This window comes from Microtus oregoni, unplaced genomic scaffold (assembly GCF_018167655.1).
Source record: "Microtus oregoni isolate MIOR12 unplaced genomic scaffold, Mior012 000056F_ref0000123, whole genome shotgun sequence".
NCBI lineage: Eukaryota > Metazoa > Chordata > Mammalia > Rodentia > Cricetidae > Microtus > Microtus oregoni.
In genome coordinates, this window is record NW_024543832.1 from 9,744,484 (window position 1) to 9,765,128 (window position 20,645).

The 20,645-nt window shown below is 37.1% G+C and overlaps 1 protein-coding gene across 1 annotated transcript; it reads right to left on the reverse strand.

Annotated features, from left to right (window-relative positions):
- Positions 1-14,888: 14,888 nt before the first annotated feature.
- LOC121438685 (olfactory receptor 4K1) lies at positions 14,889-15,824 on the reverse strand. The gene has a single exon (XM_041639066.1). The coding sequence runs from the start codon at positions 15,822-15,824 to the stop codon at positions 14,889-14,891; it is 936 nt and encodes a 311-aa protein (XP_041495000.1).
- Between the last annotated feature and the right edge of the window lie 4,821 nt (positions 15,825-20,645).

Sequence of the window (20,645 nt, forward strand, 5' to 3'; positions counted from 1 at the left end):
ATTATATTTTCATTATTTGTTTATCAGTTGAGGGACTGTTGGGCTCATACCATTTCTTGATATTTTAAAAGAACAATATTGAACATACATAATCATGTAAATGTGTCCTATAATACAGAGGTATTCTTAGGTAGATATGTCTAGGAATATAATAGATGAGTCATAACATAGCTTTAGAGAAAACTCGGTAATGATTTCCGTAGTAGCTTCACAAGTTTACACTTCAATTACCACCACATCCTGACCAGCATTTGTTTTTATTTGTTTTCTTGGTGATAGAAATTCTGATTGGGGTCAGAGCAAATGGAATCTCAACGTAGTTCAAATCTGTATTTTCATTAAGACTAATCATAATTCTTTTTTAAAAAAAAACTTTTCTGATTTTATGTACCAATCCCAGTACCCACTCCTTTCCCTCCTTCTGCTCCCTGCCCTATGCACTCCTCAGAAAGAGTAAGGCTTCTTTCTCATGGGAAGTCAACAAAGTCTAATACTTTGCTTTGAGGCAGGAAGAAGACAGGACCAAGCCCTTCCATCTATAACTAGGCTGAGCAAGGTATCCTTCCAAAGAGAATGGGCAACAAAAAGGCAGTTTACACACTAGGGATATGTCCTGATCCCACTGCCTGTGGCCCCACATCCTATCCTAGCTGAACAATTGTTCCCTCATTCAGAGAGCCTAATCTGGGCCTATGCAGGTTGCCCTGCTGTTAGTTTTGAGTCAGTAAGCTCCCACTAGCTCAGGTCACCTGTCTCTGTGGGTATCCCCATCATAATCTTGACCTTTTTGCTCATGTCATAACTCCTCCCTCTCTTCAACTGGACTCTGGGATCTGAGTCCAGTGCTTATCTGTGGATCTTTGCATCTGCTTCCATCAGTTGCTGGATGAAGGTTCTGTGGTGTCAATTAAGGTAGTCATCAATCTGATTACAAAGGAAGGCCAGTTCAGGTACTCTCTCTACAATTGCTTAGGGTCTTAGCTGAGGTCATCTGGTGTGGTAGAATGGTCTGTATTTTGTCAATTATGTTTTAAATAAATGCTGATTGGCCAGTAGCCAGGCAAGAAGTATAGGTGGGACAACCAGACAGCAAGTAGAGGTGGATCAAGGAGAGCAGGAGTATTCTGGGAAGAAGGAAGCTCTTTCTGCAGTTGTGAGCCTGCCATAGAAGAAGCAAGATGTGACTGCCTCACTGAAAAAGGTACCGAGCCATGTGGCTAACATATACTAGAATAATGGGCTATGTGAATTATAAGAGTTAATAAGAAGCCTGAGCTAATGGGCCAATCAGCTTATAACTAATGTAGGCCTCTGTGTGAATTCTTTGGGACTTAACAATTGCAGGAACTGGGCAGGACAGAAAACCCCAGACAACAGTCATCCTTGTGAATTCCTGGGAATTTCCCTAGTGCTAGATTTCAGAATAACTCCTTCAATCAAGATATTTTTTCCTTTATTTCCCTCTCTGCCATTCCCCCATCTTGGCCATCCCATCCTGTTCCTTCATGTTCTCCTTTCTCCTTTCCTTCTCCGTCTCTCTCCTCTTCCATCCTCCCTTCCCCCATGCTAAAAACCATGTTACAAAATCATCAACTGTGTGTAGTGATACATACATGAAATTCTAGCATCTGGGAGATGGAGGTAGGCAGATCAGGAGATCAAGGTCTTCTCCACTTATTAATTTATATAAACTATTAGACATTTATATTTCTTCCTTTGATAACTTTCTATTTTATGGGGTGTTAATTTTTCTTGTTTTTAAGTTATTTTTATATTATATATTTAATAAGCCTCTACTAGATTTAAAGCTGGTGAAGTTTTTCTCCTATTTTATAGATTACCTTTTCACATTATTGTCAGTTTGCTCTACTGAGGTTTTTAATTTCAGAAGGTCTCACCAGTCAGTTGTTGGCCTAATCTCCTGAATGACCAGAGACTTGTTTAGGGAGCCCTTATTTTTATCTATATTTTAAAGTGTTTTTCTACCTTTCCTTCTAGCCATCAAGGAATTGTGTCCATTTGGAGCAGGTTTTGCTTGAGGTGATAGGCAAAGATCTAGTTCTTCTCCATATAGATATTTAGTTTTCTGATAATCATCAAAGATCAGGTGACTGTAGTTACATGGTTTGCATAATATGTCCTGTAATCTGTTCCAATGATCTTTCTCTCTTTCCTCCTTTTCCTCCTCCTCCTTGTCTTCTTCTTCTGCCAATATTATCTTGTTTTGTGACCATGGCTCTACAGTTGAAATTGAAAGCAAGTAATCACATTATTTTTTTTCTTTTTCAGTATTACTTTGGCTAAGGAGTCTTTTATATGTCTATGTTAATTCTATGATTTTTTTATATCTGTGAAAAATAGTTTTGTTGTTTTAATTGTGATTGCTTTGATTCTTCAGCTTTCCTTTGGCAGGATGACCATTTTTTAACATGTTAATTGTTCTTTTATCACTCTCATGTATCTTTCTAATAAGTTCTGAAGACTACTAGAATATAAATATTTTAAAAGAATAATCAAAGATTTCAATTAATTAAAGTAAAAATAATTTTAGAAAATGTTTTACTATATCTATTGATGATGATTATCTGGGAAAGAACTCACAGACTTAATCAAATCTTTGGGAAAAGGATAATGCCCCTCTGAATGTTGACAATTGTGTGTCTGGGCTAGTATGTGGGGCCACAGGCAATAGGAACAGGATTTATCCCTAGTGCTCAAACTGACCTTTTGGAGCTCATTCTCTTTGGAAAAATACCTTGCTCAGCGAAGATATAGGGGGAAGGGCCTTGTTCCTGCCTCAAAGTGATATGAGGGACTTTGTTGACTCCCCTTGGGATGCCTTTCCATCTCTGAGGAGTGAATGGGGGTGGGGTGAGTGGAAGGTGGGTGGAACCAGTGAAGGGAGGGAGAAAGAATTGGGATTGGTATGTAAAATGAGAAAAAGATTGTTTTAAGACACTAAATTAAAATACAAACACGAACAAAAAAGAAAGGAAGTGTGCTGGAATTCTTTGCTAAAATTGTTTTGGCCTGTGCTTTTTCTTGTTGTTGGGAAATTTCTAATGACTGCCTCTCTTTCACTAGGTCATTATTTATCTAGTATTTATAATTTCCTTCTTCTACAAATTCTGTATTTCTGTCACATTTAGGAAGCAACTCTCCAGGTCTTGGTTCTTTCCCTGGAGTAGTGACCTGAGATTTCATTCCTTATGGGTCTACACCCTTTGAAATAATGTCTGAACTGATTTGTATTACGTTCTCATTGACTTTAATCATAGGGTAAGGTAACGGCAAGAGATTCCTAGATCCTCAACCTGCGATTTACAATTGTTTTGGGGTTGAATGACCCTTTCACAAGGATCACATACCAGATATCTTGCATATAAGACATTTACATTAAGATTCATAACAGTAACAATATTACCATTATGAAGTAACAATGAAAACATGAGGAACTCTATTAAAGGATTACACCATTAGTAATGTTGAGAACCATAACTTTAGAAGGTAAAGGCTCACAGACCTGGACTTCTAAAATATTTATGAGGTATAAAGTCCTTGAATTTTGATTGGATTTCTTTCTAATCATCTGATGGGCAGATGTGTTTATTCCAGATTTAAAATGTCTGCTACTTCCTCCTCATTTTGTGCAATCAGCATAATGTCTTTAGAAACTTCCTTATCCCAGCTATCAGGGATCATAGTGGGTGGACTGGCAATGGCAGTGAGGGAGTAGGAAGGGACTTGGCCAGGGTCTGTCAGAGTGTGGTCAAGATTTGTTCTAGCAAGACTTTGTTGTGGACTGTGGTTGGCATACATAGTGCCATTTCACTGAATAAAACTGATTTTCCCTTTCCCAGCAGCTATCAATAACTTCTTAACTGGGTGGAATTTGTGTCCACTTGTCCATGTTCTTACTGAGGTTTTGTCTGGTTTAAAGTTTTGGAAGTCTTGAGCATTTTTTCCAGTCTTTGGGAACTGATGTGGGAGTGATTTCTTTCTAATCTGCTGCTTTCATTGGTTAATTAATAAAGAAACTGCCTTGGAGCATTTGATAGGCCAACCCTTAGGTGGGTGGAGTAAACAGAACAGAATGCTGGGAGAAAGATGCTGAGTCAGGCAGTCACCATGATTCTCCCACCCAACACAGCAGCAGGTTAAGATCTTCCCTGGTAAACTACCTCGTGGGCTACAGAGATTATTAGAAATGGGTTAGATCAATATGTAAGAGCTAGCCAATAAGAGGCTGGAACTAATGGGCCATGCAGTGTTCAAAAGAACACAGTTTCCATGTAATTATTTTGGGTAAAGCTAGCCGTGCGGGCGGCCGGGTGCCAGGAACATAGCCCACCGCTTATTTCAACAGGGAACATCTGCCATGTTTTGTCTGGAAAATTATACTTTGACATAATCCAATATTTTTGGCTCTTACAATCTTGCTGCCACCTCTTTTGCACAAAACCCTCAGCCTTGAGGTAGGTGTATAATAAATATGTCTCATTTAGAACTCCAGAAAATCTTATTTTCTACAAATTGTCCAGTTGTTGGACTCTTTTAATTACTGTATGCTACAAGGAGAAGCTTTTCTTATTTTAGCAATACATTGACCTATGGATATAGCAATAAGTCATTATGTGTTGTGCTATTGCTATATTCGTTTAGTAGGATAATATAGCTTTTCCCTTGGTTGGGTTTTGAGATTCAACACTGTCAGGTATAAGTTTCATATGAGCTTTGCTAACTCCAATTTTAAAAAGGGGTTTCTTATTCCTTATCATTCATGTCATTCTTGTAGCAATGAATATAACTTGTTGGCAGATCACAGTTGTTGTTGAAGGGTTGGTAGATAAGCAATATTTATATTACTTCCCCTCTGGTAACATGTGCACATTCTAGCACTATGAATGCTAGCCAGTAGGGGTGAAGCTTCTAAATCAGTATCAGTTTGATTTCTCCATATTCTAAGCCATAAAGGTAATCACAAATTTTCAAGTGTGCAGCTTGGTGAATTAAGTAATTCATTAAGGCTAGATTAGTTTCTCATAATCACAAATTGCTAAAAAAAATACCTTGGAGCTCATTGTCAACAGAAATGAATTTTCTACCTCTTAAAGAGGATATCCAAACTTATTTGTCACTGACTCAAAACTCAGATGTAAGCTAGATGTCACTCCTCCCAGAGGCTCCATATGAAAATCTTTGCTTTTCCTTACAGTCTGTGGAGGTTCTTTGGCCATTCCACATCACACCAATGTCTAAGCTCCACATGTCTAACTCTATCTGTGTCGCATCTTTTCATTGCCATTATCTGTTACACTTTGTAGAAATATGTATTTTTGAATTTGAATCTATATGGATAATCCAGAGAAATCATCCCATTTCACATTCCTTAAAATGTGTATTTGCCCATAGGTTTTCTTCAAAAATTTAAGACAACATGAAAACTCCAGGATTATAAGTAATTTTGAGGAAAGCCATTCCAACTGTGCAGTACAATCATGGTTCCATGGCCATTTGATAACTATAGGTATAAAAGACATCATCTTATTAGAAGATTTTCCTTTGTTTCTCCCACAAGTGATTGTATAAAAAATAGCCAATGTCCCTGTTTCTTAATTGTCCTGTGTTGTTTTTCTTTCAGCTTAGTGACTGCACCTGAATCTACTGATACTTTAACTACCATTCTTTGGCCTTATGGTCCCACAGTTAGTGCCCAGCTGCACAGACCATAGCCTGGGACGACTTCCAGTCTCACCAGCACTAGCTCAGCTGCTGCTGCCCAGTGTAGTTTTTAACTAAATCTCTGCCATTCTAGTTCCCAATAAAGATGTAGGAATCAGATGTTGAAGTAAATACCTGCTAGATCAGAGAAGCCAAGAAGCAACCAGCCGACCTTCCTTTTGGGCCAGAGACCCATAAAGAAGGCATCTCTCGAGCCATCCCAAACCAAAACAACTGCAGAACCCCAAGTCCCCCCTTTACTTCTTCCTATGCATACCTTTATCCATCTTCCCAGCTCCCTATAGCTAAATTCTGTCAACTAGTTGCTGGCTCCACCTCCTGACCCAAGGTTGATTTTATCAACATAGTCTCAGGTTTTACAGTGTGATCCAATATCATGAAACAATTCTGTGTTTATTTAAAATGTATTCAATGAAATAATACATTATGTGTAAATTTCTTTTTATTTTGTTAAATATCTACTATCTACCTATGTTTTATATAGAATTCTCCTTTTATCATTGCTACATGGTAGTCCATTTTATTACCATACTATAATATATTCATCAATTTTATTTTAAGTTGGCACAGCATTTGATAATAATTAATAAATTCAAAATAGGACTGCAATAAACATTTTGTATATGTCTCTTACCTACAAATATATCATGTGATACACATACAACTGGAAGAGCATAGTAGAATTAATAGAACATTTATATGTATAATATATAGGTGTATAGTTGAGCATATATATATATATATTATGTAGATAAACATATGTGTGTCAACTAGCTTAACAATCACAGTTTTCAAGATGAATGCTCAAATATGTCTTCAACAATAATAAAACAGACTTGCCATATTGCTATTTTGATATACAGGGCCTGAAAATATGGCTCAGAGGTTACAAGCACTAACTGCTCTTGAAGAAGAAGTCCTGGATTTCCTAGCAACCACATGGGGGCTCACAACCATCTATAATGGGGTCTGATATGCTCCTCTGTAATGCAGGCATCCATGCAAACAGAGTACTTGTACATAATATAAACAAAGAAATATTTTTAAAGGTTTTGACATTATGATGTACATATCACATTGGCATTTCAAATTTCATATCTACAGTCATTCAATTTTATAAAATAGTATTATTCCTAACATATTTGAGTATTTTATTTGCAAATTCCATGACAGAGATTTGTCTACTTTTATGTATCTGTTTTTTTCCTTTATTTTATTGTTCATTCTGTGCGTGTGTATTGTGGGGCATGGGCCCACAGGAGAGCAGTTGCCTATAGGGCCAGAGGTGTTGAGATGGAGTTACAGTTTGTTATAAATAACCCAGTATGGATCCTAGGATGCACTCTTAACTTCTAATCCAATTCTTCAGCCCTGGGTTTGCTCTTTAAAATTAATTTTAGCAGATTATTTACTGTTTAAAATATTTATGCAGATGCATATTATCAAATTTTTCAAAATTATAAATTAATATCTAATAATAAAAATGTATATATCAGTATGGCGTTAGTGGTGCACGCCTTTAATCCCAGCACTTGGGAGGCAGAGGCAGGTAGATTTCTGTGAGTTTGAAGCCAGCCTGGCCTACAAAAGCTAGTTTCTAGACAGGCTCCAAAGATACAGAGAAACCCTATCTCAAAAAACCAAAAATAAAAATTTATTTATCATTTTAATTTTCTTTTTTTGAGACAGGGTCTTTTTATGTCTTCTCAGCTATATTAGAACTCACTGTATATACAAAATGGCCTCAAAGCCACAGAGATCCACTGTCTCTGCCTCCTAAGTACTGAAATTATAGGCATACACTACCATACATGATTATCATTTTTAATAACACATATTTATTGTTCATATTATTGAGGTCAGTCTTATATTCGCATATATTTGTATAGCATGAACTGATCAAATCCAGCTGTTCAGTGCAACCCACTTTCTATTTGCTTCTTAATTTCTAACATACTTTCAAACCATAAGTTTAAACATACATTTAATTGTCAAAATTGCTTTTGTCTAACATTCTATCAGTAAAAGAGAAAAGGAAATAATATTCTAGTTTTCTGTTTACGGTTTTTATGGCTGAAATGAAAAATTATGACCAAAAAGCAAAGAGAAAAGAAAGAGTTTGTTTGGCTTACACTTCCATATCACTGGTCATCACTGAAGGGTATCAAGAAAGAAATCCATCAGGCGGGAATCTGGAGACAGCAGATGATGCAAAGACCATAGAGGGGTACTGTTTCCTGGCTTGCTTCCCATGGCTTGCTCAGGCTTCTATGTGACAGAATCTAGAACCATAAGTCTAGGAATGGCACCTTTCACAGTGAGCTGGTCTCTCCCCCATCTCCCATCGACCACTAAGAAAATGCTTTCAGATTCCCCTACAACTTCATCTTATGAACCATTTGGGTGGGGGGAGCATTCAAGACAGGGTTTCTCTGTGTGACAGCCTTGTCTGTCCTGGAACTCGCTCTGTAGACCAGACTGGCCTCAAACTCACAGAGATCCACCTACCGCTACCTCAAAAATTCTGTGATTAGCCGGGTGGTGGTGGCACATTGCCTTTAATCCTACCACTAAAGAGGCAGAAACAAGAGGAATTTTGTGAGTTCAAGACCAGCCTGTTTTACAGAGAAAGTTTCAGGACAGGCTCCGAAGCTACAGAGAAACCCTGTCTCCAAAAACAAAAAACAAAACAAAGCAAAACAAAACAATATTCTGGGATAAAAGCCATGTGCCACCACCAACTGGCTTGGAACCATTATTTAAACAGAGGTTCTCTCCTCTCAGATGACTCTCTGGCACCATTGACTTCTAATGAACTTGACTCATAAGCACATCACTGTTAAGCCACAACATTTCCTTCTTTATTAATCCCCAAGATAACAAAATAAATAACACATTATGAAATATTTACAAACTTAAAAGTTTCCACAGTCTTTACAAATAAATACTTCAAAATTCAATCTTTACAAAAATCAAACTTTTCTTTTAAACTTATAATCTCTTTTAAAATCCAGTCTTTTGGTTGTAGACTCTTGCAAAATCAAAAATAGGTTAAATATTTTCTTACTTCAACTAGGAAATACCAGGGCACAGTCCCAATCAGATCAAAGTAATGTCTCATAGCTGGGATTTACTGAAGATCTTCCGGACTCCTCCAAAGGCTTGTGTACATTCTCTAGCTCTGCCCTCTACAGCATACACAGCTTGTCTTCCAAGTTCTGGCAGATTCTACCCCTAACAGCTGTTCTTTTCATGGCCATCCCATGATATTGACATCTCCAAAATGTTGGGGTCTTCTGTAGCAACAGAGTTGCACTTTCACCAATAGACTATCCCAGACTTTCTTCATGGTACCAAGTCTCCATTTTTCATGATCCCTTTAAACCTGGGTCTTCAATTGTCACTGAGGCTCGATGTTCACCAATGGACTCTCATGGTACCAAGTCTCAAATTCTTGCCATGACCCTTTTATGCCTTCAAAACCTATAGCACCTGGGTGACTCTTGCACTACCAAGTGCAGCTGCCAGTGTGAGGTACAATCTTTGTTTATGGAACTAGCTAATCAGCCATATTTCTTCCAGGCATGAAGTTACCAGAAGCTTATTACATTTTTGTTTGGTCTGTATATAAGAAGAAAAAAACTCCAGACAAATGGTAAAATAACTACATTGCATCCTGGCAAGAGAAAAATTTTAGAATTTGGACCAATTTTCTGACTTAAACAAGTTGAAAATCTTTGAATGAAGGGAAGGCCAGGTCCCCCTAAAAAAGGAATTTGCTAAAATACCTGAGAGTTTTACTGTTAGTCTTTCTTGCATCCTTCTTCCCAGTGACCAACAGCTTTTTACAAGGATAACATATACCCTGGGAGAAAGGCAACAATCAGACATTTGAGGATCTGTTGGATGCTGGTTGAGAACTGATAATGATTCCAGAAGATGCACAGACACGTTTTGCCCTCTAATTAAAGTAGGGATTTATGGAGCTGAGGTAATTAATGGAGTTGTACCTGAATTCCAACTTGCCGTAGGTCAATTAGTTCCTGAACCCAAACTGTAGTTATTTCCCAATTCCAGAATGTATATTTGGGATAGATATATGAAGAAGCCAGGAGAATTCACCATTTGGTTCTCTGACTTGTGTAGTGAGGGTTATTATTTTTACAAATGCAAAAAAGCAGTCATCGAAGTTAGCCATGATATATACATGGTGTTGAACCAAAGTATATATCATGGTCTAGGAGGAACAGAATAAGTTAGTACCACTCATCAAGAGTTTCCAGTCTTAAAGTTCCCACCATGTCTCCCTTTAACTCTCTTTTCTGGCAAGTACAAAAGACAAATATGTCATGAAGAAGACAGATAACTAATGAAAACATAATCAATTAGTGGTTCTGGTTGCAGTCACTGGACCAAATATGTGTCTTGAGCAGATTAACATATATACTGGTATATAGTATGGAGCTACTGATCAGGCAAATGATTTTTTTTTGGTATCTGTTTGTAATAACCATCAGAAGCAGTTTGTTTTCAGTTGGCAAGGCCAGCACTGCTCTGTTAGAGACCAGCTTCAGCAAAAATATCACTTACCAGGGTATGGGCATGGGGATTAGAAAAATAGTAAAGAAAACAAAGACATGAGTGAAAACAATAAAACAGAAAGCATAGGATAGTACTTGGAGGGAGTTCCAGTGAATACTGTAATCACCCACATTTTATTTCCACTTGCTTAATATACCTCTGACCCCAAAAGGTAGGAGTAAGATAAACAAAAATATTCATTAATATGATAAACAGAGATGACCAGACCAGTTGAAGGTTATGGGATACATTCATAGCTAAACATTCTGTTGCTAGAACAAGCCAAGTCACATTCAACCCCTATACTAAAACATTCTGTAGCCAAACCACTCCCTAGGTAGAAGATTCCATTCTTATCTACCTTGGGGAAATGAAACTTAGCTGGACCCTTAGACTTTTCTTTGGGGCAGAAACAGATCTACTTCTCTATTCCAGAAGTATAAGTCTTGGATATTAGCCACACAATAACCTTGAGAGAACGGAATTTACTGACCTAAATCTAGGTGGGACCTTTGTTTAAGGTAGAAATAGACAACAGCCTTGAAGGATTTCAGTAAGTCCCAATGCTCTGACCTTTGGTCATGGTGGAACCTTAATAACTCTGGGGAAACTGAATTCTCTGACCTTCAAACAAGGTGGAAACAGGCTCCCATTTTTGGGTCTCCACAGTATCTCTTTGCAGTTTTACCTCAAGGATATTTTAACTTTTTATTCCTTTATAATGACCTAGAAATGTTCTCAGTTGTCTATCTTTTGCACAAAATGTCACACTGGCCCACTTTGTCAATAACATTATACTAATTGAACAAGTGAGTGGGATGTAGCAATTACTTTCTTCTTGTTGACAACACATAAGCACACCAGAGGATGAGAAATAAATCCAAGCAAATTTCAAGAGCCTACTACCTCTGTGCAATTTGTAGGAGTCCAGTGGTGTAGGACATGAAGAGATATTCCTTCTAAGGAATTAAACTTATTATAGGTTTCTTCTAAGGGTATTCTCTGACCCAAAATTAAGATGTGCACAACACCCATCCATTATCAAATGGAAATGGTTTATGTGTGATGGGGTCTAAAATGTTCTTAAAACACAAGCAAGTTATATTAAGAACATAAGAATATTAATGTTATCCAAATGCCTATGGTGTTTCCTCTTGTTACAATGCCTTCTGCTCTCAAGCAAGCACTTAGAGCCTCATGGGATGTGCCCTACAGTAGTTAGAGACTGACTGTAGGTAGAGAAGACTAAGGCCTGGTTTAGAGGTAGGTCTACACATTACGCAGACACCACCCAGAAGTGGAAAGCTGAAGAATTACAATCCCTTTCTGGTATAATCCTGAAAGACACTGACGGAGGGAAATCCTTATAGTGGTCAGAACTTTATGCTATATGAAGAGTCATACATTTTCTTTGTAAAGAGATATGGCCAGTTGTGCAAGTAGTCACCAGTTGGTAGGCTTTCGATGTGTTGTTTGAACAGTAAGAGAGTTAGACAGAATGTGATTAGAAATTTTGTGAGAATGTCATCTGGGAAAGATATGTGTGGATATATTTCTCCGAGTTCATTAAGGATATGAAGATGCTTGTGTCCCATGTAAATGCTCATCAAAATGTAACTTCAGGAGAGGAAGAGTTGAGTAATCAGATAGATAAGATGATCTGTTCTGTAGACAGCCAGCTTCTTTTCTCAACTACCTCAGTCATTGCCTAAAAGATCCCATTATCAAAGTGGCCCTTAGTAGCAAAGATGAAGTGTATGTACAGGCTCTGTGACATCTATTTTCACTCATTACATCTGGCATGGGTGTAGCTGCTACTGAGATATGCCAACACCAGGTACAAAAGCTGATACCCTGATATGGCATATTTCCCCAGGGTGAACAGCCAGGTGTCTGCTACCAGGTTGACTACACTGGACCACTTCCTTCATGAAAAGTATACTTCATTTTGCTATAAATTTGCCATTCCTGCACATAATGCTTCTGCCCAAACTACCGTTTGTGGACTTACAGAATGTCTTATCCAGAGAAGTGCAATAATGTGCTCACAATCATGGAATCTACTGGTCCTACCATGTTCCCCACCATCCTGAATCAGCTGGCCTGATAGAACAATGAAAAACATCATTATGGAGTCAATTAGTTTGCAGCAGTTGAGGGGGATGTTAGTTAGGGTTCTTAAGAAGGAAGTATATGCTTTGAATCGGCATCCAATATTGATGTGGGAGTATCATATATCAATCTGTTGATTTCATTGGTTAAGCAATAAAAAAACTACTTGGCCCTGATAGGTTAAAAGATAGGTGGGAGGAGTAAACAGAACAGTATGCTCAGAGGAGGAGGAAGTGAGCTCAGAGAGACTCGACAGCTCTGCTCTCTGGAGCAGAGACACCATGCTCCCATCTCCAGGGCGGACGCTAGAGCTCTGCTCTCTGGGGCACACACGATGAAGCTCAAACCCAGGATGGACATAGGCTAGAATCTTTCCCGCTAAGACCGGTGCTACAGTTTATTAGAGATGGGTTGATCGGGATATCAGAATTAGCCAGTAAGGGCTAAAGCTAATAGGACAAGCAGTTTTTAAATGAATACATTTTGTGTGTTGTTATTTCGGGGCATAAACTAGCCAGGCTGCCAGGGTTCTGGGGACGCAGCCCCGCTGCTCCTATTACTACACAATATATGCTACATTTTCCCCAGAACCAATATCCAGGAATCAAGGGGTACAAAAAAATATGATTCCGCTCACCAGCACCCCTAGTAATCCCTAGAAAAGGTTTTGTTGTCTGTTCCTTTAGTTCTGCTGGCCTAGAAGCTTTGGTTCCAGAGAGGCAGCACTTCTGTTAGGAGACACAACAAATATTTCAGTGATCTAAAATCTCGGACCTCACCACATGACCACATTAAGCTTCTGCTGTCCTTCTTCCAACAAACTAAAAAAGGAATAACAGTGTTAAAATGGGAAATGGATACAGATTACCAAGAATAAATTGGGTGAGTTCTCTGCAACAGAAGTAAGAAGAATTATATCTGTAATGCAGAAAATCTTTAGAGCATCACTTAGTGTTATCATATTCTGTAATTAAAGGCAATGGAAAACTACAACAATCTAATCCAAGCAGGATGACAAAGAACCCAAACCCTTCAGGAATAAAGGATTGTCTCACCACTTCACACACACACACACACACACACACACACACACACACGCACACGCACACACATACACACACACACACAAAGAAAAAAAAACAAAACAAGACCTCCCAAGGTGCTTGCTGAGGGTGGAAGAAATACAAAGCGGGTAATATAGGTATGTAGTTGTAAATACCATCTAATCTCATGACACGTTTTAGAAATGAATATTTAATATCCATGTTTCTGTCTGTCATATACTGTTAAGAATGTGTTTGTACAGATATTTATTATTTCTTCCCTCAATTGCTTTATAATATAATGTAACATCAATTGGGAGAATATCAGTAAATATAATTAAGTTATAATTTAATAAGATTGAAATATACTTTTAAGATACTAAAATGTCTTTCAAAAGACATTGCCACCTATTTTAAAATATGTAATGCATTCACAGTTGTTCATAGGGAAGTTATATCATTTTGATGTACTAATGGCCTAAAAAAAACACATAACATGTTTGTGAATTTACACAGGATAGATATATAATATTAGGCAAAATTATAATATGCTCATTGTTTTCACGTGGAAATTAAGCATGAAAAAGGATATATGATTGTGTACCTTGAGGACAAGGAGTGGATTTATGATGGCTAGTCTTGATTGTCAACTTGAATACATGTAGCGTTAAATAAAATCTTAAGTATATAAAGTAATTGGTACACCTGTGAGGTATTTTTCCTATTTAAATCATTTGCAGTGGGAAGCTCAACCCTAAACCTGGATCCCTGAAGTGGGAAGATCCTCCTTCAATCTGTTCCACATCTTCTCATGTCAGCCATATAAACAACACGGAAAGGAGGAGGCAGTTACTACTCACCTCACTCTCCTGGAAAGTCCATTCCTTCATTTGAATTAAAGACTGCTTCTTCGGTATTGTAGTGAATTCAAGATGAGCTGACCCACACAGCATCATGAAATAAACAATTATCAGATTCCTAGACTTCTTATTAATAGATGGTCATTGTTGGAATAGACATATCATAACCTGTCAACTACCATAATAAATTCCATATATATTCTTTTTATCTGTTTGTTTCTCTAGAGAGCCCAGATGAATACATGGCCCTAATTTCAGAAGTGTATATAATACATACTTAAGTGTCACTGAGAATTTTTTAGAAAATGGGCTTTTAGAATTATTAACCATGAGAAAAATTGAGGTAAAATTCTCACTGTTCATAATTCTAATTTTATTTAATGCTTAATTTTACTCAGCAACTTGTTTTATGCAATTAACTTGCATTTAGAGCAAAAGGTCATTTCTACAACTTAACTATTTATATCACAAACAAAGGTGATCTACATAATTCTGAAATCCCCGGAGGCTTTTCATTTTAAGTCAACATGAGGCTCTTTCATAGAAAGCCTTAGTTCTTCCCAGGATTTATGTGGTGGTTTCTCAATTTCCTCAAGGCTGATTTAACATCTTCATTCCTCAGAGAATATATGACAGGATTCAGTAAAGGAGTGCAAATGGTATAGAAGACAGAAAGGAACTTATCCACAGACAGTCTGCTAAAAGGCCATATGTAGAAATAAATACAAGGCCCAAAGAATAGAATCACTACTGTGATGTGAGCAGTCAGTGTAGAAAGTGCTTTCGACGACCCACTAGAGGCCTGGTGCTGGACCGTGACAAAAATGATGATGTAGGAGACAATTAAAGCCAGGAAACAGCTCAGGGATATCAGGCCACTGTTGGCCAAAGTCAAGATTTCCATTCTGTATGTATCCATGCAAGCAAGTTTTATCACCAGAGGAAGATCACAAAAAAAACTATCTACCTTATTGGGACCACAGAATGGCAGATTCACTGTAAATGCCAGGTGGCTAACAGAATGAAGTATACCTACTGCCCAGGAAATAGACACAAAAATTATACACACCCTCAGATTCATAATTATATTGTAGTGCAGTGGCTTACATATTGCTACAAACCTGTCATATCCCATAGCTACGAGCAACATCATTTCACTCCCAACAAAGCTATGAAGAAGAAAAATCTGTGCCATGCAACCTTCAAAGGAAATAGTTTTGTGCTCAACAAAAAAGTCGACAAGCATCTTGGGAGTGGCAAAGTTAGATTGGCAGATGTCAATGAATGACAGGTTGCCGAGTAAGAAGTACATAGGAGAGTTCAAATGTGTGTCAGATAAAATTATGACAATAATCATGACATTGCCCAGTACTGATGTCACATACATGACAGAAAAGATGGTAAAAAGGAAAAGTTGAAGGCTCCAAGATTTAGAAAGGCCCAGAAGCACAAACTCAGATACCGTAGATTCATTACTCTGAGCCATGTATCCAATGTAAAGTCACCTAAATGAGAAATCAAGAAAATAGTCATATCACTGGCATTGCAACATACCAAATTCATAAAGAAAATTATGGTGACCATTCAAATGTGTCAATGTAATTTAATTATACATGTATGGAAATAAAGTATAATGTGAGAAATAAGTATAATTAGAAAAAATACAATTTATCCATTTTATCTTAAGGTTTTGTTTTTTATGGTGAGCCTGTTAGTAAGTATAATAATGAATCTATAAAACTTTGAGAAGTTTGGGAACAGTATTTACAAGCAAATAAATACTGTAGTTTGCATTAGAGACCAAAGGGATTTGAAAGCAGAAACCAAAGCTTCTCACCTTTACTTCTAAAATCAAGGACATAGTGACATCGCCAAAATGTGAAATACTAATGTAACTTCATTTTGGTGTGTAAAATAAATGGCATTTATTTTGTGATGAAGAAATACAAAGAATTGAGAGGAGAGATGGTGAGGGCTGAATAAGAAGAGCAGAAGGAAGAAGGAGAAAATACTGTGGTGTGCTCACACAGGTTAATCACTTAGCATCAAATTTTGCTAAACTCAACCAATACAGAGCACTTAGTTGTGCATCCAAATCTATACAAAACTGAAAAGAATTCAAAAGATTGCACATATATACACGTTTTCAAATGCACATACATGCATTTGTGTGCATTTGTGTGTGTGTGTGTGTGGTGAGTCACAATAGTCAGAAAAACGCTGCCAACTTGAAAGTGTTGGTGGGACATGGAATGGATTTAATAAGGGTGTCTGGGAAGGCTGGAGAGAGAAAAGGGGGAGAATGATGAAATCCTATTTAATTGAAAACATTTTTTTTTTAAAAAAGTCCCACTTATTTTAAGAACTCTAATTTTTGGTATCTACTAGTTGATAGCTTTAGTCTTCATATTTAAAAATATAGGAAATAAGAAGAAAATGCTGTCCCAGTTTCCTATTGTCTCGAATTTTAAGGATTTCTCATTTTCCCCCAATAACTAAGATAGTTTCCCACTAGTAAAGATTAGAAAAGGCTGTCATTTGAAAACTATGGGGTTGAACAAAGAACTGAATGCTCCTCAAATTATTTTCATTTCTAGAAATTCTAAATGCAGAAAGAATTATATTATATTGTGTCAAAATATATTATGTCCTTCTACACAGAAAACTTGTAAACTTCTTTAACTAATCTTCTACTGCTGCTGTCCTCATAATGAAGTATTTTCAGATTTCTAAATATCTCATAGGAAAACAATTTCTGGTGGAAGACCAAATTAGTTACATAAAATCTTTATCATTTCAGCATTACCTAAAAACTGTGTCAATCAAACCCTAAAATGTGCAGTTTTTTTGTCTTTATTTTCTTGACAGTCTTTTTTTTTATTGAGAAAAGGAGAAAAAAAACAAGTTTCCACCTCCTCCCAGCCTCCCATTTCCCTCCCCCTCCTCCCACCCTACGCCCCCTCCTCCCACCCTTCTCCCCCTCCCCCCACTCCATTCCCCCTCCCTCTCCAGTCCAAAGAGCAGTCAGGGGTTTCTGCCCTATGGTAAGACCTAGGACCTCCCTCCTCCGTCCATATCTTGGAAGGGGAACATCCAAACTGGCTAGGCTCCCACAAAGCCATCACATTACGTAGGATCAAACCCCCGTGCCATTGTCCTTTGCGTCTCATCAGCCCTCATTGTTCGCCATGTTCAGAGGGTCCAGTTTTATCCCATGCTTTTTCAGTCACAGTCCAGCTGGTCTTGGTGAGCTCTCAATAGATCAGCTCCACTGTCTTTAACTCATAATATTTGCCTTACTCTTTAATATTTCAAACAAAACATACTTTATTCATAACTGTGTTCTTCATTAAAGACAAATTTTAATAGTCAATAAATGTTGTTCATTTAATGGGCATATACTGTCTAAATAGAAAGCATAAAGAAGGTTGTGCAGGAGGAGATAATATTTATAGCAGAGTTCCCTGTGTTTCTCAGATTCCAACCCAAGTCCTTCAAGGATTACTCAAAACCACCACAGGTGGAATCAAGAGAGAAACGTGGAGAAAGAGAACTTCACTCTGCTGGATGGAATTTCCAACCAGACTGAGACAACAACTGTTTTTGTCACCTCTCAGTTGATTATGTTTTACATTTAGAACATTTATAATACCCGTAAATAATATGCCCATAATCCATTGTTAGTACTTACAGTTTTAATAATTTCTTTTATTTGTCTTTACTTTCATAAAATTTAGTATTTCTTAGTTTGTATGTATCATCTTATCTTCTCCTATGAGTCTTGACATTGAAAACATCTGTAATACAGTTTTAACGTGGCTCTGCTCTGCTTTCTATCAACCACACAACTACAACAGCCTCAGGCAGAATAGTACAAAGATTTATATGTTCCTCCCAGAAAGTTCCTTTCACTGGGGAAGAAATATGCCTCTAGAGAGATGTGGCAATCCTTAAGCAAGAGCAGCTGTGTTTCCTGAAATAATTTATATGAGAATAAGGTTGTAATTTTTCTGATTATTGTAATCAGGTAATAGATACATATGAAATTCAGAGATTTGCCGGTATTATCAGACTCAGGAGAAGAAATAATTTTGCAGCCTCTAAGTTTCTGCCAATAAGTGACCATAATTGCATATATTTATTTATATATTTTGGAGATCAGACCTTTGTCTGTTGTGGGGTCGGTGACGATCTTCTCCCCTCAATGTATGACTGAATGTAGGAGAATGTAAATAGATCCATACTTTTCTCCTTGAACAAAACTCAATTCCAAATGGATCAAGACCTCAACATAGATCTATATGCATTGAATCTGATAGAAGAGAAACTCGGCAAATGTTTGAACTCATTGATACAGGAGAAGACTATGTGAACACAAAACAATTAATGTAGGCAGTATGATCAACAATAAATAAATGAGACCTACTGAAATTGTAAGACAAAAGATACCATCATTCAGAAAAAGAGACAGTCTACAGAATAAGAAAAAAGATTTTTTTTTACCAACTCCACACCTAATAAAGGACTAATATTCAAAATATATGAAGAAACTCAAGAAACTAGATATTAGAAGATAGAATGTTTACTTCTAATTAGAAGTTAGATATCATGTAGAAACGTGGTTTGGGAGGTCCTGTTTCTGTGTTTCTTTTATTGATTAATAAATAAAGAAACTGCCTTGGCCTGTTGATAGGGCAGAACTTAGGTAGGTGGGAAAAACTGGACTGAATGCTGGTAGAAGGAAGGCGGAGTCAGAGAAATGCATGGATCAGACACCACAGTATGCATGCGGAAACTTTGCCTATAAGCTCCTGCCACGTGTTGATTTACAGATTAATGGAGATGGGTTAAATTTTAATATGTAAGAGTTAGCCAATAAGAATCTAGAGCTAATGGGCCAAGCAGTGTTTTAATTAATATAGTTTCTGTGTGATTATTTCAAGTCAAACTAGCTGGGCGGCTGGAAACGAATAAGCAGCCACTTCCCCCAATAGAAATGTTTATAAATTGTCAAACAAATATGTAAAAAAAGTTATTTGAGATCAAAAGCCTTGTGGTTTGCAGATGGACTTCTAAGGTGATGGCTTTTGATTATTACCATTGTGAACAAAAGTTTCTGCATTTCTGGAAGGAATGCCCCCTACACTGAAGCTAAAAAGTTAATTAACTGACTAAAACTTCAGTGACCTGGAAGATTTTGTAGTAGCACAGGTTCTTAACATAATTATAGCCCCTTTAGTAGCCACTTCTTTCCACATCTCTGTTTTTGACTTAACAATCTTGTAGCATGTAGGTGAAATATGTTGGATTTATTAACTTAGCAGACCACTATCTTCCACTGACTAAAAGCCTTAGAGTGTAAATAAAGTACTACTTTGTAGTATTTGTTGTCATTTCTGAAATGAAACACTAACTAAAAGGATAAAATGGTACTGGGAAAACAGATATTTACATTGAGAAGAATAAAATAAGAACCATATTTATTACCTTGCACAAAAGCTAACTTCTAAATAATCCAGGACCTAAATGTGAAACCTGAAACAGTGAAACTCTAGAAAAAATGTCAGCTGTGCCTACAATTCAATGGCCTCTTTATTTGAAAGTTAGGCCATGAATGTCAAAGAACTTTTTTTAAAATTAATGACACAAGATTCTTCTTGTGTTTCAAAATCTAGATGCAAGCTTCAAATGGTGTAGGAAGTCCTTCTGTATATGTGTTGCTTTTATTGGTTAATGACTAAAGGCGTTTCAGCCAATGGCTTAGCAGAATAGAACTAGGTGAGAAAACTAAACTGAATACTGGGAAAAAGAAAGCAGAGTCAGAGAGAAGCCATGTAGCCCTGTCAGAGACAGATGCCAGACACCAGTGGAACTTTACCTGGTAAGTCACAGCCACGCATTGATATATAGTTTAGTGGAGATGGGTTAGTTTAAATATAAGAGCTAGCTAAAAATATGCTTAAGCTATTAGCCAAACAGTTTTGTAAATAATATACATTTTGCGTGATTATTTTGTGGTATGGGCAGCTGGGAACAAACAAGTGGCCTCCTATTAAACTTAAATTCACAGGATATTCCTTGAGATCTCAGATTGTTTCTATTGTATTTTAAGAAAAAAAAGATTAGTAACACCACACACTAATATGAAAAATATAAAATTATCTTCAAATTCTAGGTATAAATATAGACAGGAAATCTATAGATGTAGATGTATGTGTGTGTATGTGCAAATGCATACTCTTTATATTAAAACAATCTTTTCTCAGTTTACATACCAATCACAATTCCCTCTCCCTCCTCTCTTCAC